Source organism: Ammospiza caudacuta, chromosome 5 (genome assembly GCF_027887145.1).
Source record: "Ammospiza caudacuta isolate bAmmCau1 chromosome 5, bAmmCau1.pri, whole genome shotgun sequence".
In the NCBI taxonomy this organism is placed as follows: domain Eukaryota; kingdom Metazoa; phylum Chordata; class Aves; order Passeriformes; family Passerellidae; genus Ammospiza; species Ammospiza caudacuta.
In genome coordinates this window covers 16,318,770-16,335,493 of record NC_080597.1, presented here as the reverse complement: position 1 = coordinate 16,335,493, position 16,724 = coordinate 16,318,770, and the positions used below count along the sequence as shown (strand labels likewise).

At 46.5% G+C, this 16,724-nt stretch overlaps 1 protein-coding gene across 1 annotated transcript; it reads right to left on the bottom strand.

Moving 5' to 3' along the window:
- Nucleotides 1-6,949: 6,949 nt before the first annotated feature.
- Nucleotides 6,950-16,085, bottom strand: GABARAPL1 (GABA type A receptor associated protein like 1). Its single transcript, XM_058804549.1, has 5 exons — nucleotides 15,848-16,085; nucleotides 12,163-12,241; nucleotides 10,921-11,039; nucleotides 9,540-9,601; nucleotides 6,950-7,380 (listed from the first exon to the last, which is right to left on the bottom strand). The coding sequence occupies exons 1-5, from the start codon at nucleotides 15,935-15,937 to the stop codon at nucleotides 7,371-7,373; spliced, it is 360 nt and encodes a 119-aa protein (XP_058660532.1). The 5' UTR covers nucleotides 15,938-16,085; the 3' UTR covers nucleotides 6,950-7,370.
- Between the last annotated feature and the right edge of the window lie 639 nt (nucleotides 16,086-16,724).

The following is a 16,724-nucleotide window of genomic DNA, read 5'->3' as shown; positions in this document are numbered from 1 at the left end:
CTCGGCCTTTGGAAAAAAAAAAAAAAAGAAACACTAAACTATTAAACAAATATTTAGGTAAACACCTTTTTTTTCCTCTTCCTTCCAACTTATTTTCAGTCCAACACCACTCCCAAGAAGGTTGAGACCTTCTTGGTCCCACTTACCTTGTTTTTCCCATGCATTACACTCAATCTCTCCCAGTCCCTTCAATGTGGTGGGCAGTGCAGGAGGCTGAGGCTGGAATGCAGTGGTTTCTCTCTGCCAATCCATTCATTTGGCTCATTTTCCTCCACTCTGATATGGGTTTTCCACAAACCACAGTCCCTCAGGTGTGTCCCTGCTCTGGGTGTTGCTCTTTCTTAAATCTGGTTGAGCAGGGGTGTCACACTCTCTGTTGGGGATCTTCTGACTGGCTTTGACAGGCTGAGGTTTCTGAAGCATCCTGGGCTGTTCACATATACACCAAAGTTATCTGGAAGCAGCTGTGAGGCAGCTCCTGCACACGGCAGCCTGTAGCCTTGCTACAGAAACACTGCTCAGTACAGACTTGTTGCCCCTGGTACCCCTCACAGACACAAATGGAGTTTTCAGTTAGATTATTTGTGTGTGTTTGTGTTTCACAGCTAGAAATTGCCAGCCAAATCATCTCCCTCAGCAAGCAAAGCTTAGATTTTAAGTCACTGAGTGGTGTTCTTTTCTCGCTGCTACCTCAATCTTACTTGCCCAGCACAGCTTACTTTGCTTTCAGAATTGTTTCTTTATTATCTTGTTCAAGCATAGGCTGCTAGACCAGGTGGCATGCTCAGATTCTCCCTGGGGAGCAGGCTCTGACCCAGAATTCTTTGCAAAGGAGATTTTTGTAATTTTGTAGTTTGGACAACCCAACACCAACTGCAGAAAGCAGAGAAAATGTCCAAGCTATGGGAGCAACTGGCCTACAACAACTGAGTCAAGAGAAGTGTGAGTGCACCATGTCAAATTACAGCTCTGCTTTCAGGAAAAAGATGAGATTATTACAATAAAAGAAGAGGCTGAAATATGAACCTGTCTCAGAGGCTTTGTGATTTTTCAAGAGCTCAGAAATTGCCCCAAATACCCACTTCATTCTGCCTTCTGGAACTGTCAAAATTTGCAAAGTTTATAAAACATGTTCATAGTTAAATAGGGGACCAGATACCAAATACTTTTAAGTTGCCAAAAATCCAACGAAATTTAAATTACAAGAAGAAAATGAGCCTTTTTTTTCCCCCCAGGCCTGCACTGTGATTTCCATTTTGTTCCAGAGAAAGAAGGTACGAATAAATGTATCAATGAGCTTTGCAGAGAGCTGTTGCTCAAAGACAATTCAGCAGTGTTTCCTTGGCAGTATGTCAAGAGGAGGAACTACCTTATTGTTGCTGCTTCTGGCAAAGAAATCAGGGCTTTTTCAGTCCACAAATGGCAGAACATCAAAATGTTACAACACTGTGTTCCTAGAGCTAATGAGGGGGTTCTTTCATTAATGAAAGACCTATGAATGTACAGAATCCACATTTGAAATTGTGCTGTGTAAAGAGCAGAAGCTTGTTATGAGAAGTTCTAGAGATCAGGGATTCAAGGCTTTTTTTCTGACTCTGTTTCATTTTACGGCCTTGAGGCAAGCCAGTCCACATGTCTGCACCTCCATTTCCCCCAGCTGCAGGCTGAGACAGAGAGCTGCCCCATGGGGCCACTGAGAGTCTGAATAGATAATTTCTGAAAGAACTGAGACTGGCATATGGAACTTTGCATGTAAGTGTGAAGTAATAGCATGCAAACTAATGAAATGTGATCAGACCTGTCACTGCTCATTTTCTGCTGTATGCTCCTTGGAAAAACTGCACTGAGTGAGTGAGATCTGAAATTTTCCAATGTTACATCTGAACAGCAACTGGAAAGTGGAGCAATACTTATTTCAGATAGTAATTTGTATTACCACCTTCTGCATCATTAATATATACATTTTTACATAGTGAATTGCAGCTTCATGTCTGCCTTTTCTTGGCTACCATTCTAAAAGGCTTGTTTTACCCATTGTTTTCTACTTTTTCATTCCTAAATATTTTATTAGATTGCCAGCATATCTGCATAAAGATACCACTCCTTCAATCATATGCTCATTTTGCTCTTGGGCTCAGAACATCTCTAAAGAAAAAGAAGGGTCCTCCTTGTGTGAGCTGTTCTCTCCCTTGCCCTGCCATAAGTTTTCTATGTGACAACAGGCAAAAGCATTTAGGATGTCCTGTACCTGCAGCCTGAGTGCCTGTTGGAGCAACCACCCACCTAATCTGGAGGAGATTTTTCTGCAATATCTTTGGCATTAGTTTAAGTCCTTTTCACTCGTGCCTTGGAAATCAATGTTACTTCAGTGCTGGGCTTCCCACGCAATTCTGCCAGGTTCATCTATATCCTGCAGTCTCCTCACTCATTTGTCTTCACTCCCCTCCCACACCTTGTTCCACCATGCTACTACCTCCATCTGCACTCCACAAACTGCAAATACACCAGCTTTGCCTCCCTCTTTTCATCCCAACACAATTCAGTCCTAGTCAGAAGGGTCCTGCTTTTTCAGACTAATTTTCACCTTCAGTTGCAAAGGGAAAGAGCGGAATTTCATATTTCTTCACCTCTGAAATATGTCTGTGTGTAGTGGGCTTCCTTCTTTCAGGGTTTCCTGTGACACAATGCTTTCTTGGCATCATTTGCACTCCACAGATGAGAGATTTTAGTGGCTGAAGACTTTTCTGAGAGCTACAGGTTCTTTTCTCCCTCCATTTTCACCTGCAAGTTTTTCTGTAATCACCTGAAGCCCATGACTGTGTATTACTCCATGCATTTTTTCCACTCTGTGCTTCACTGTTCATTTCCACTCTGTGGTGGGAGGCATGGCAGAAAAGGTGGATGTGTTTGTGTTCCAGGTGTGTTTGGGATGAGCATGGTGTGGTGTACAGGAAATAAGGTACAGGAAGCAGCCACACTTGTGGTGTGAGGTGGTGTGCTCACAGGTGTGTATCCACACCTGTGGGAATGATGTGGGATCTGAGGCATTTTCAGCCCTGCTCACTGGCTGCAAAATGTCTTTGAACCCCAGGTCGTGGAGATAGGGGATGGCTGCTGCATGAGAGAACATCTCAGCCTTCTGTCATCTCTGAGAGAGAAGGTGGCTGGAGGGTCACCAGAGGGTGGGGGAAGCTTTCTGTTCCTGCTAATCTTGCTGGGAAAAGGGCGGGTGCTACTGGAGGAATAGCAGGATACTGGAGGACAAAAGAGGCAAGGAAAAGGTAAAGGGTTTTTGTACAAGTGTATACACCATGAACTCCTGATCTCCCTGACACATTAGGAAACACTTTCAAATTCTGCAGGCAGTTGCCACCCTCTTGTCACCCTCTGTGCTCCATCAATCCCTTGGGAACAGCATCCATAATCTGCTGAGCACTAGCAGAAGGGATCCTATTTGGGAGAGCAAGGCCAGATTTTCAGCAGCAAGGAAACAGTCTGCAGATTTGGTGGCAGCTGTGACACTTGCCACATGTGCTGGCAACACTGAGTGGGAATGCTTTTCCCCTAGTAAACAGCAGAGAGTTAAATCCTCTGCAAACAGTAGGGATTTATTAATGTAATAATTTACATTCACTAACCTCAAGGTCTGCTGCTACATGGAAAATGGTAAAGGGGTCAAGTAGCAAGCTATCAAACCCAAGGTTTTATCAGCCTGAAAGGGTTATATCCATTGGCTCAAGGGTGGTGAGGCACAAACACTGCTACCTCCTGAAAGCTCTCTAGGTTTCTGAATGGCGTGTGGACACTGCAGGAGGTAGCTCAAGTGATAAAGAGAGGATTGTGACAAAAAGCCAAAACAGGGTCCTGAGCTCTGACAGACTCCTCCCAGATATGGGGGAATAAAGAGTGGTCAGGAAATTAATCAGATCAGTTTTTCCTTCAGCTAATAATTCAGTACATTCAACTTTATTGCAGTTCTAGCAATGTCCTCACTTGAAAGTTAGGACCTTTATGTTCTCCCCCTGCTTCCATGCAGCACTGTTTTTAGCATTCATTAACAATCTTTTAATTCCCAAAGAACAGTACAACATGCAGATGGCATTGGCCAGAGTGCAAAATCAGGGAGAATCAGACCCTTTCTTTAGGGAAAGGTCCTGCAAGATCCAGCCTTTTCAGTAGAATACTAACCAATTCCTGTAACACATCCATATCCAGGCCTGAGCTGTGCTTTGGATGCCTGCAAGCTTCCAGGAACACAAACACCTCCTAAAGACTGGCAACAGGGGCTGGGGCAGCTGCTGTTTGTGGCCAGTTGTGCTGTGCTCGGGTCAGTCCTGCAAGTGTCATGTCAGCAATGAGCTCTCCAGTCACTCTGTGCCTCACCCTGGGCAAGCATTCATCTGGGACTGAGTGACAACAAGGAGCTTTCTCCCTCAGGTAGTCTGATTTCTGTTTTAATCAGTGTTTCTTTCATCTCAGACATGCCTGTTTTATGGCAATGAAAACATTAGTGTTTAGCACAACGTTGGATATTTTATATTAGTCCAGATACGTCCTTCATGGTGATGTTGTAAGGCCCCAGAATAAGTGATCTCTTAACTTGTGTAGTCTCTGCTCCAGGAAAATATTTTCTTCAAAGGAAAGCATTGGGATGACTGGAGAAAGGATCCCAGGTGCAGCAATAGTGACCAAGGCAGAGTATTAATTATTTAACCTCTCTAAACCAGCTGAGCTCATAATTTCCCCCAGGCCTTGCTTTAATGTCATTTCTATAACCCACAAAACAAAGGTTATAAATAAAACAGCCTCGGAGCACAAGCTAATATTCCACATTTGGACCAGGTAAATTACATTCAGCAATGTACTGGCCTGCACATTTTGTGTTAGTGCCTCTCAGCAATGGCACTGATACAAACATGCAAAGCAGCATGGCAGGTACAAACATCTGTGGAACCATTTTCCTAGGAAAGGGGTGAGAGAGGGAGTGGAAGATGACTACTTAGATATACTTTATACCACTTTTCTACCTGAGCCAGCAGGCAATATCACAATCCACACAGAAAAATCTTTACTGTATTTGAAACTGAAATTCAAATTATTTCAGCTAATAGTGTATGCTTTTAGCTGCATCTGTGCCCATCTGGCTGTAGTCACAGCACCCTTCTGCCATACAGGGGCAGCTTGTTTTAGTCACAGTGGTGGATATGAGCTCAGAAACTGCTGCTGTGGGCAGGCTCCAAGGCAGGATGAATTACTCTTTCCCTCGGTAGCAGCAACAGAAGCTCTCACAGTGGCTCCCCTCTGTATGCAGAGGGAAGAGAAGGTCCTATTAAGCACAGCAAGTTTTATGCCTGTGGATTTCAGTGTTGTAATTCTTGACTTTATCACTCCAAGCAACTCCCTCGCTCAATGCACAGGGCTGGAGCCAATGGTGCCCCTGGAGCATCGCCATGGCCCATTCCTGCCCCCTCAGCCAGAGGGACCCACAGGTGACATGGAAGGAGGGAGGGAAGGAGGGAGGGAGGGGCAGGAAGTGGCACGTCTGTCACTGCTTCTCCAGATGACAGCATGCATCCCTTTCCTCTTCAGACACTGCCAGAGCCTGGCTTGGAGTCACGGTGCTGAACAAATGGCACGCGCTGGTTTTGCCAGCTCCCAGCAGGACTCCTTCCCCCTCATGCACAGATATCTGTAAGGAAAAGCAACCTCATTTGTCACTACTGCAGGCCTCTTTTTCAAGGAATCCCAGATTTCCTTATCTTTGCTCTCCTGTGTTTAGAGGACGCATAGCAGGCACCCTGGGCCTCTCTCACTTCTTCCCATGGTGAGTTCCATCTCAGCCTGGGCTGTGGTGACACAGGATGGACGCGTGGCTCCATGAGGGACTTGGCTGGCACAGCACATGGGACTTGTCCTACTGCACCCACCAGAGGCAGTGGGGCACAGCCAGAGGTGGTGAGCAGCCCTATCCATTGGTGACGAGGCAGGAATCCCACTGGCCTGCCAGGACCCAGCAAAGGCATGGTCTCAGGGCACTCATGGCTGTGTGGGGCTGAGGGCAGGACCTCAGGGCACTCATGGCTGTGTGGGGCTGAGGGCAGGGCCTCAGGGCACTCATGGCTGTGCAGGGCTGAGGGCAGGGCCTCAGACAGCTCATGGCTGTGTGGGGCTGAGGGCAGGACCTCAGGGCACTCATGGCTGTGTGGGGCTGAGGGCAGGACCTCAGGGCACTCATGGCTGTGCAGGGCTGAGGGCAGGACCTCAGGGCACTCATGGCTGTGCAGGGCTGAGGGCATGGCCTCAGGGCACTCATGGCTGTGTGGGGCTGAGGGCAGGACCTCAGGGGCTCATGGCTGTGCAGGGCTGAGGGCAGGGCCTAGGGCAGCTGCAGGCCAGCCCTGCTACAGCAGCGCCAGCACAGGCGGCCACAATCCAGAGGGGCTGACAGAAACAGTGCCAGGAGAGGTGGCCACAATCCTGAGGGGCTGACAGGGACAGTGCCAGGAGAGGTGGCCACAATCCTGAGGGGCTGACAGGGACAGTGCCAGGACAGATACAAACAGTTCTGGGCCATGGGCATCGGTACAGGTGGCCCAAGGTGCCTGGCAGGGACAGGCAGGGCTGGTGATGACCCTGAGGCCCCATCACTGGCCCATCAAGGCCTTAAAATGGCAGAAAAATGCATCAGTGTATTCATTATGCATCTTAAGACTTTCTTACATCATGCAGGTCTAATTAAAAGTCCCACTAGTGGCATAGCAAGACACAGATAGGCGTGTATGTGACAATACCACCAAAAATAGGAGAGATGGGACTTGTCCTGGTAGACAGGAGAGAGTAAACCTGGGGTTGTGGGAAAAAGTAGCAGCAAAAGTTCTGGCAAAGTCATCCCTTCATTTACAAGCCCACATCAGGAAGAAATGCTAGTCACCTATTTTGGACCAATCTGTGATTTTCAAATGCATCTTTATTGATAAGTTGATTAAGCTCTAGTCTGAACTTTATTTTACAAGAACCTGCAGCTAACCAACACAAAAAAATTACCATCATTACCTTGTACAATACTAGCACAAAAACAGAAATGCCACAATTCAGTTGAAAGAACTGTAAAATAAGTAAATTAAATCATAAACTCTACACTAAACAAACAGTTGTGATTAGTCCCACATGTCATTTAAACCCAGCAGCATGAGGGGAGGACTGAACACAAAACCAAGCACCCCAAATGCCAACTCTTTCTCCCCTGAGTGTGCTTAACCACGTGCTTGGCATGAACAAGTGGGACAGCAGCAGAGAGATGCACACCATCTGCCTGTGTCTTCTCTTTTATCCCAGAAAGCCTCCTGGGTCTGTCCTCTGCTTCAGAATATTCAGAGCTTCCTAAAACAAGAGATTGATGCAGATTTGCACCCAAAGGATGTGAAGAAAGCCTGGTAGTTGAAGGAGAGTGAGTCTAAAAGAGAGGACTGAGCAGTGCAGGCAGTGCAGTTATCCAAGTTGGCAGTAGGTACAACTCGTCCAAACACATTTATTCCAGATGAACACAGGACGGAACAGCAAACCTGAAGTTCAGGATGTAATACTGGGGATATTATGCCAACCACTTCATCATCTGCACCCTCATTTTCTGTCTGCATCCTCTGTGGTTCCTCCCTTCTCTCCCATTCTTCTGGTACTTCCCACCACACAGGCAGTAACCCTCCCACCCCACCACACTGCCTTCCCTGACCTTCACATGGTTCTGCCAGTAACCCCCACCTGACACTCCCATCAGCTCTCCTGCCTCATGCACCTCCATGAAACAACAGTCAGAGAAGGCTGAAACCTGATTTCCTGTTCCCCACACTCAGAGGAGCATCCATCTTGATTTCTCATTCCTGGGGAACACAGGGAATGGTGATCTAACTTTACAAGTAAGTAAATTGAGCAAACACCTTCAACTTAATTTGGAATTCACCTGTATTCTCCATCCTGCTTCTCCCTTTCTCCCTCTTGGTCCCTCTTTTAAATGTAGGAATGTTTACAGTAATTCAGGCCTACCTCTCTGATTTTTAGTTAAGACCCCAGAATTTTCCTGAAAGTCAGCTCACTCTCCAAGACCTATTCCTTCATCATAGTTATGGCAGTAATGGGAAAATCTGCTGTTCCTGCCACTGAGAAGAAACTGCTTTGGCATGACAGCATAAGGCTTGCACAGCATCTGACACCCTCCTAAGAACAGCACTAGCTTAAAACAAAATAAGAAAAAAAATCTACAGATAATCTACTCCCTTTTCCCTTCAAGTCTAAAAGAACCTCTCTTGTGGCACAGAGAGGCACTGTTACCTAATCACAAAAAGCCAGCAGAACACACGTGGCAGTGACTGATTTCCTACGCTTGTGCACGTGGTGCAAGGGCTGTACAGGGAGGAGACATGGAAGGGAAGGTGAAACCCACAGGAACTCTGCCATCTTCAAATCTGCAGAAGACTGGTACAAGGACAACACTGATAGATAATTTTCTGTGTTCACCAAAAACGAGACCACTAGTAGTTAGTTGCCTTAATGCACAGCAAGGGTGACTAAAGTTAGGTATCAGGAAAAGCAATCTCACTTGTAGGCTAGCTAGGAACTGAACAGACAATCTCAGCAGCCTCCAGGATCTTCCTCAGTGAAGTTCAGTAAGAACAAGTTTGATGAGCAGCCATGGTGGGCATGTTTGGGATACTCAGTCCTGTCTCAGAGCTGGTATGGGCTCTTGAGGTCCTTTCTAGCCCTGTGCTTACGAGTTTATCAGTTGACTACACTGAAAAGAACAAAAGGGTCATTTTTCTGTCCAGCAGTTGCAATTAAAGCAACAAAGGAAAAAAAAAATTGCAGAATTTTTCCTTCCTTCCTTTCCCCAACCTTCATGTCACACAGCTGAGGAGTTCCCAGCCCTCAGAGTAAGCCCTTCTAATACTGATGGACAGAGCTACCAGCCCTTCTAATACTGATGGAAATGATGGGAAACACAATACCCTTGGAACAATTCACAGTCAGTAGCTGGAGGGAGGACTGTCAGCACAGGACAGCCTTGTGTGGGCAGAGTGAAATATTTCACAGCTCACTGAATGGGGGCCGTGGACAAGACAGGACAAGGTCAGTGACAATACATGGCATGCCTTCTTCATCCAATGAAAGGGTTACATGAAAATGGCCATCCTGCCCAGTCACTCTCCTGGAGGTTCACTACACTGGCTTGTCTAGCAGCCTCCAGCACTAACTACTTCCAGCTGTGGCAAGAGAAGAATTGTGAACAGTGGAGTTTCCCCACCCCCCAGTGTGGAACCTCTCCTTAGTCTTCAAGTTCACCCTGCCCCCCTACCCTGACTCCCCTCAATTTAAAAAATAATGGTGATAATTAATGCGTGGAAGCTGATGACATTGTGCATGTGGTTCACTTCCAGTTCTCTTTTTCTCTTCTCATGCATCCTCCTCCTGCCTCTCCAGCAACCCCCTCCCCGCCAATCCATTCCATCAGTCCATCCAGCCTGCATGCCTGGGGGGCTGCTGCTCACTTGCCATAGACGCTCTCGTCGCTGTAGGCCACATAGAGAAAATAGTCCTCCTCGTGGTTATCCTGCCAGGGGACAAAGGGACAAAGTGAGGAGCCAAAGCTGGGAACTCACTGCATGTGAGAAAGCTCAACCCAGAGATCATCATAACACGAGCAGGTAACTTCTCTTTCACTGCTCCTCTCCATTTACATCGAAGGCTTCGCTTCCCAAGACCAAAGAGAACTCTGGCCACAGCTCTGCTTCTACACACAGGCAGGACACATTTCTGTACACAGGGAATTTACTTGAAGAGCCAGGCTGTGTTGCAAGCATGCAACAGAAACAGCTCTGACTGTTCACCAGTATCTCAGCAGTGGTGTGGTCTTAAGATTGAGAGAGAGACTTGGAAGGATTTAACAAGTCAAAAATCACCTCTAGATGGTATTTTTAGTTTTTCAGAACACTCTGACAAGTGGCTGTATTTCTAAGTCCTGTTTTACATATGAGCAATAGAGCTGATATGTTAAGTGATTACACTGACACAAAAATTCTGTGGAATGCCAGCAACAGAGATCTGACCTCAGCTCTGGACAGTCAGACACTTTCCTTCGACGTGGTCAGATTTGGAAAGCACCCTGCCTTGTGTTATCTTTTATTATCTCCATCAGTACACAGACTGATGAAGTATCCAGTTACTGTCAAAAAGTGACAGGCCAAACAAGGCTCACAGCACCATGCCAGAGCTCGTTTATTAAAACACCCAGCAGAAGGAGAAATCAATCCAGGCTGCAAGCCACCCATGATATAATGGCTATAGAGCTGAGAAATATGGGCTGTATATCCTGTATGTCTCTAAGATTGATCAAATAACACTGCTGAGTAGAAATAGCAGGCAGCAATGTTTGCAGCATCCTATGTAATCCTCACTTACACAGTACGAGCGAGGAAAAAGTAATTCTAGGCAAAGAAGAAGTGTTCCCCAAGAAAGTATTTGTAGACAAATGGATGTCCAGCGATACTGCCCCTTTTACTGGCTTTTTACTTACTTTTACTGGCCAAAAGGAAATCTCTTTCGTATACACAGCAAAACCTATGTTCGCCACCCTCCCCAGCCCCAATCTGCGAAAAGGAAGTGGTTTATTTCAATACTCTGGTAAAGTAGTAGGAGCAATAGATCATTGCTGGGGCAAGTATTTGTCACAACCCTTTCAACAGCAAACAACCAGCTGAATTGATAAGCCTCCCCAGACTCCTAAGTGGGGGATGGAACTCCCCTGACCAGGTGATGGGATACAGCTCAGGGCAAGAGGGATGTTCAGGCATCTGTGACCAAGCTGAAACCACTGACACTTCTGGACACTGCTCCCGCCAAGGAAAGGCAAGAGGAGAGGGCCAGGCTTACCTCATACAGCTGGCCCATGGTAGCACTGGTGGGAGGGATGGTGTTATTGACGAAGAAGAACAAAGCATCTTCCGGCCTCAGGTGGATCCGCTTTCGGATTAAGAAGTAGAATTGACCAACTGAAGAGGAACAAAGAATGCCTTTAGATGCAGAAGGAATGTTGTAGGGGTTTTTTTGTTGTTGTTGCTGTTTATTTCTGTATTGTAACTCTAACCACGACTGTTTTCTTTTGGTGGTGGAAGTCACATACTGTATATAAAAATTAGGGGAACATGAACAATGCAGGAAAAAAGCAAGAGAAGAAAGCAGTAACTTCATGACTGTAACCACATGAGCAGCCAATCCACTCAGAGCTGGCAGTTTCTCAGGTGCACACCCCATGCCATGTCCCCTCTAAATCCACACTCCACCTACTATGGTATGAAATTCTCTACTGAGGGGAATTGGTGAGAAGACCTTTAACTAGCTTAACCTTTAAATCCTACAGATCAAAGACACCTTAGAGAATTTAGCCTTGTTGTAAATGGTTATATCATTCCTGAAAACAAAATTCCTTACAATTTACTTGAACTATGTTGCACAAGAAAGTTTTTCACAGTCCATTAAATACTGCAAGAAGAAGAAATGCTGTTCCTTTAACTCATGTTCTTGTTCTTCTTCATGTTCTTAAATAAAAAGAGATGTAATCACACTCAAGATCATCATGACCATTCAGAAAAAAGAATTCTGTAGCTATGACTACAACTATAGGGGTGGAAAAAGGATGGGACTATTGCAAGAACTTGTCTCTTCCTGCAACAAGAGTACAGCCTCTGGCAACTCTGCAGCTAGGTCATCATTGACTGGCCATGACACTGCCCATGATACACAATTTAGTCAGTCATTGTTGTCATGGCTAGAACTCAGCTGTGACACACTGGCTGAGCCAGTGAGATACCTCAAAAGATCTCAGAGAATTCTGCATGTTGTAACCCAGGCTATAAGGTATAAATATAACAAGGACAGCAGATAAATGAGATGTTGAGCCTGTCTGGATATTTTCTTTGCACTGATCAGAGAGTAAAAAACACTTCTTTTCCTTCCTTTCCCCAACCTTCATGTCTCACAGCTGAGGAGTTCCCAGCCCTCAGAGTAAGCCCTTCTAATACTGATGGAAATGATGGGAAACACAATACCCTCAGAACAAGGGTACTGTGTACCCTCTCACTGAAAATCAGGAAGAAAGCAGGTAGGCATTGTTACCTGTGAGGTCAGAAGGCACGAGATACTTTCTTTTGTCTAAGTCAGGTACTCTGGCTTTGGGTGCTTTTTCCACGATTACCTGGAAAGAGAGAGAGAGAAAACAAGAAACAGATGATGAGTATCATAAACCAAAATGGTCCAAAAAGAGTCAGTGGATAAGGATATTACCATCTCATACCAGGCCTTTAGGTATATAATCTGTAATGAATACACAACATTAAAGAACACACAGGTGAGATGACTTAAAGAAGAAGAACAGGAGACAACCTAAAATCACTCCCAATAGCTGTGCTGGGAGCCCAGGCCTGCAGCAGTAAGCATGGTGAGTGAAAAAAAGAGTCCAGAACAGACATAAAAATAAACCATAATGGCTGAGGAAAAAAAATAATTAGGACACCTTGATGTTCCCAATTCAGGTTAATTTTGTGTGAAGAAGCTGTCAGGAGGTTAATACACGAACACAAGTAAGTTAAACTGTTTCCAGGTTACAGTTCCAAACTGCCTTGCACAAAATCAGCCCTACTCCCAGTAGTCCCACATCCCAATTTCTATTTTCACCAACACCAAGTGCTCTAGAATGAAGCAAAGAATTAAAGAGAAACTACAGCTCATTGGGGAATTTTTTAAAAAATCTCTAGTTCTTCAGGAGTTATCATGTACTCTGAAATTCATATCCTTTATTATCCATATTTCACATATCTATGGAAATTTCCTAAGTCAAGTAAAGATACAATAATTAAAACCAGCCTACCATCTGGGCAACTCGACCCATTGAGATCTCTTGACAAAAATACCAGTTTCCTTATATTCTAACACAGAAAAATACAAAGCACAGCAGCTTTGAGATCAAACTGACCAAGAGGTCTTTTGCTACAAGATAACTTTTGTTAGCAGAGCTAGGCAAAATATTTACCTCACAAACAGGAATTATTCCAGTGACCTGATCTCCTTTTCCATTGAAACCTTTGGAACTACTGTGTTTGTGCAGAAAAAAAAAATGCAGGTTTTTTTTGTGAGATGTACTTTTGAATGGGTAAAAGGCCCATCACATTTCAATTTATGTGGCTTGCTGTTCTGCAGAAGCCATTCTGACCACCCAAACTAAATCTAAAGCTGGATTTTCTGAACTTTTTATCTTTTTAATTCCCTTAGGCTCTATACTAGTAAATACTCCACCTGAAACATTGTGGGACTAATTTCTAAGGGTTCCATGCTCCCATTGTTCTTTGGCAACCCAAGTTAGCAAATAGAACTGTTGTGTAAGAGAAAAGGTTGAATTGCTGTGGACTAAGCCTTCTTTGGAAGCAAAACGATGTTGCCCCACCAGTGAGACACCACACCAGAACAAAATGTTATCCTGAGCTTGGTGTATTTTAGCCTGGACATGGTGCTGTGCTAACCTGAATCCTTCTAGAACCAAGTGAGTGTCTGCAAAATACCTCACACCAGAGAGGTACCAATTAGGACACATTTTCCCTGTGCTCCATTTCCATGTGGCCAGCACAGCCAAACCCCCTGAAATTTCCAGGTTTGATTTTAAAATAGAAACATGGTTGCCTCAGCTACTTCAAGATTTTCAAGTACCTAAGTTAGCATAAGGCACTCAGGCTCCTTCAGGCAGTCTGAGGTAGGACATGCATTTCTGTACAAGATGCAGCTGGTAAATGCTGTGAGGGAAGGACAGTACCACAATCTCACTGAACAGCAACAGCACTTCTCACACCTTTTACCAGCACAGCCAAACAAAGCAATATTTAACACAGTAAACTGCAGTAGGGAGAAACCTTTAGTTCTTGCCTCCAATTAAAAAGACCTACTGACAAGCCAAACTGCTTGCTGTGACTACCCTAACTGAAGGTGGGGAGGTGGCGGGGAAGGAGGGGGCTTGTAGATTGATCATTAGATAATAAAGGAAAAGAAGTCATGCCTATGAGAACAAGGTGAGTGTTGGGGCTTATAATCCCCTAGGAAAGATTTAAATTAGATGACCACTGATTTAAGAGATGTTAGGAAACATCTCCCTCTTGCAAAGATGCACAGAAGGAATGGAGGTGCTCTGCTAATCTGACTGGCAACTGCAGTCAGTTTCCTGGATAATGCAGGTTGTCTCTTCTGAAGCACTAAACCCTTCACATACCTAAAAAACCTACAAGGAAAATCCTAAGGGCAGAATACAGAGTATCTATGTTTGAGCTGTTGCTGAGTGGTGACTGTGACAAGGCAGGGCAGTGAAATCTCATCAAAATGCTGAGATGTACCACGGCACTGCAGCGTAGGCAGCCAAAAGGATGACATCTTCAAGGATCCTACTGTCAGGAAGGGCAGACACAGAAGTGATGTGAAGAACAGAGTGCTGCCTTCATTTCTTTGTATGCAGCTCTATCCTCTAAGAGGCTATCCCTCATAATTCATGTCTGGGCCTTGCCATGCATCATTCCAATGGTCCTTAACTCCAGCACACCCTGTTATTCTGGTCCTAGTTTTCTTCACCAAGTTCTGCTGATGCCCCCCCTGTCTTGACCTCCTTTATCTCCCGCCAGACTGGGCCTCGTCCTGGGCTCCCCACAGGGTTCTTCCTGACACATTTGTCATGGCCTGCTGTGCAATCTGCCACGTTAATCCTCAATTTACACCGGCCGACCTACAGAGCCCTCATCATAAATGCCCAACCCCACACACTTCAAGCTGCATGCTCAACCTATGTTATGCCAGGCCTCCCAAAACCAGAGAGAACAAAGCCACCCAAATACTGACTTCCAAACATTTTTTCAAGTCTATTTGAGGGTCCCTCCCAAGATAAAACATGCTGTTAGCCTGCAGGGAAAACATGGAGTGTAACTGTTCCCCCTCTGACATTAGTTTTACATGGTGATCCCAGTTTTTTTGAATGCAGTACACCTGTGCAGTAAATCTAGGGCAGACCTCTCCAGTGGGGATAGAAAAAAAAGAATACTTGCAAAATGTTTATTAAAAAGGAAAAAACACTCCACACTTAATTAGATTTGTCATTTCTTTTTTTTTTCATCCCAATAATTATTCGGAATTACGAAGCCAGAAGTTTCCCACAGGCACTCCAAAGGGGCCTAAGAATGAGGAAGCAAAATTTAGCTAGATGACCTTGCATTCCAAGTGACATTTTTTTCCACAGAATGATTAAACAGGAGAGCAAAAGGGCTGAGAAGCATCATGTTTTTGCTCATGCAAAGGAAAAGAGTGAGGCTATATCGAAAAGACATGCCAAACTGAAGTAAAAATAAAAATAACAGGGACGTATGAGATGACCCGGATGCAGACCATGTTTAGTATGAAGAGCACCCGGTTAGCCCACTCACTGATCTCCATTTTCACAGAAACAAGGGTGAGCTCCTTCCCCACTCACTCCCACGCATGCCAGAAAAAGATCAGCAGCGTTCCCACTGGAGTTACTGCGGCTCCCAGGGGAAAAGGTGTATTCCACCCCCCACCCACACCGCAGCCCTCCGCGCATCATAAATAGCCCCAGCTTCGCACTAAGGAGAAAAGCAGCCGGGGATTTGAATCAGAGCAGCGAGATCACCATCATCTGCACTAAACTCATTTCTTTCGCCTTCAAAAGAAGGCGAGCAGCAGCCGACGGCCGGCACGGAAAACAAAGGCGGCCGAGCCCGGGCTCGCAGCCATGGCCGCCCTGGCAGCGCGCACTCACGGGGACTCTGTCGGGGTATTTCTTCCGGATCTTCTCCCCTTCTTTTTTCCTGTACTCGAACGGGTGGTCTTCCTTGTACTGGAACTTCATGGCGCCGGGCTGTCCCTCCGCTCGCGGCTGCGGCTGCTGCGCTGCCTCCGCCCCGGCTGCGCTGCGCACAGAGCTCCGCCCGGCCCCGCCGCCCGCCGCGCTCCGGCCGCTCCCGCCCCGCGCGGAGCCGCCCGACACAGCGCCGCTCTGGCGTCACGGACAGGCACCGCCCCGGCCCACCGCGGGGTGACGTCACGCGGAGGGGCCCCAGCCGCCGAGCCGAGCCGTGACGTCACGAGGAGGCGCCCCCCCGAGCCGTGACGTCACGGGGAGGCGCCCCCCCAACCGAGCCGCGCTCTGACGTCACGAGGAGGCGCCGCGGTGCCCGGGATGGGGAGAGGTGAGGGCACAGGGAAGGGCGCGTCCCGTTCGTGCACAGATTTATTGCCCGGCAATGCGTAAACAAACAAACAAACAAACTAATAAATATTTTAAAACTATATTTTTTTTTTTTTTAGCTTAAAGGCAGCAGAGCGCCGCCCGCCCTCCGCAGCGTGACTCAGGGTTATGAACACGGCCCCAGCCGTAGCGGGGCACCGCAGCCGCCCCGGGGGGACGCGGCTCGGGGCTCCCCGGCGAGGCCCGAATGCCTCCGCTGGTCCGCGTGAATGTCACCTGCGCTCTCCGCGGCTGCCAGGTGTGACACGCACACACAAACATGATTGCTTGTTCTCGGAGCGTGCCCGTGGCTGCTGGCTCGGGGCTGTTGCCTTGTTCGTGGCATGTCGGTGGCAGAAAGCGTGGCATGTGATGTGTTGCACCAGATGCGTGCTGCAAACAGCAGACA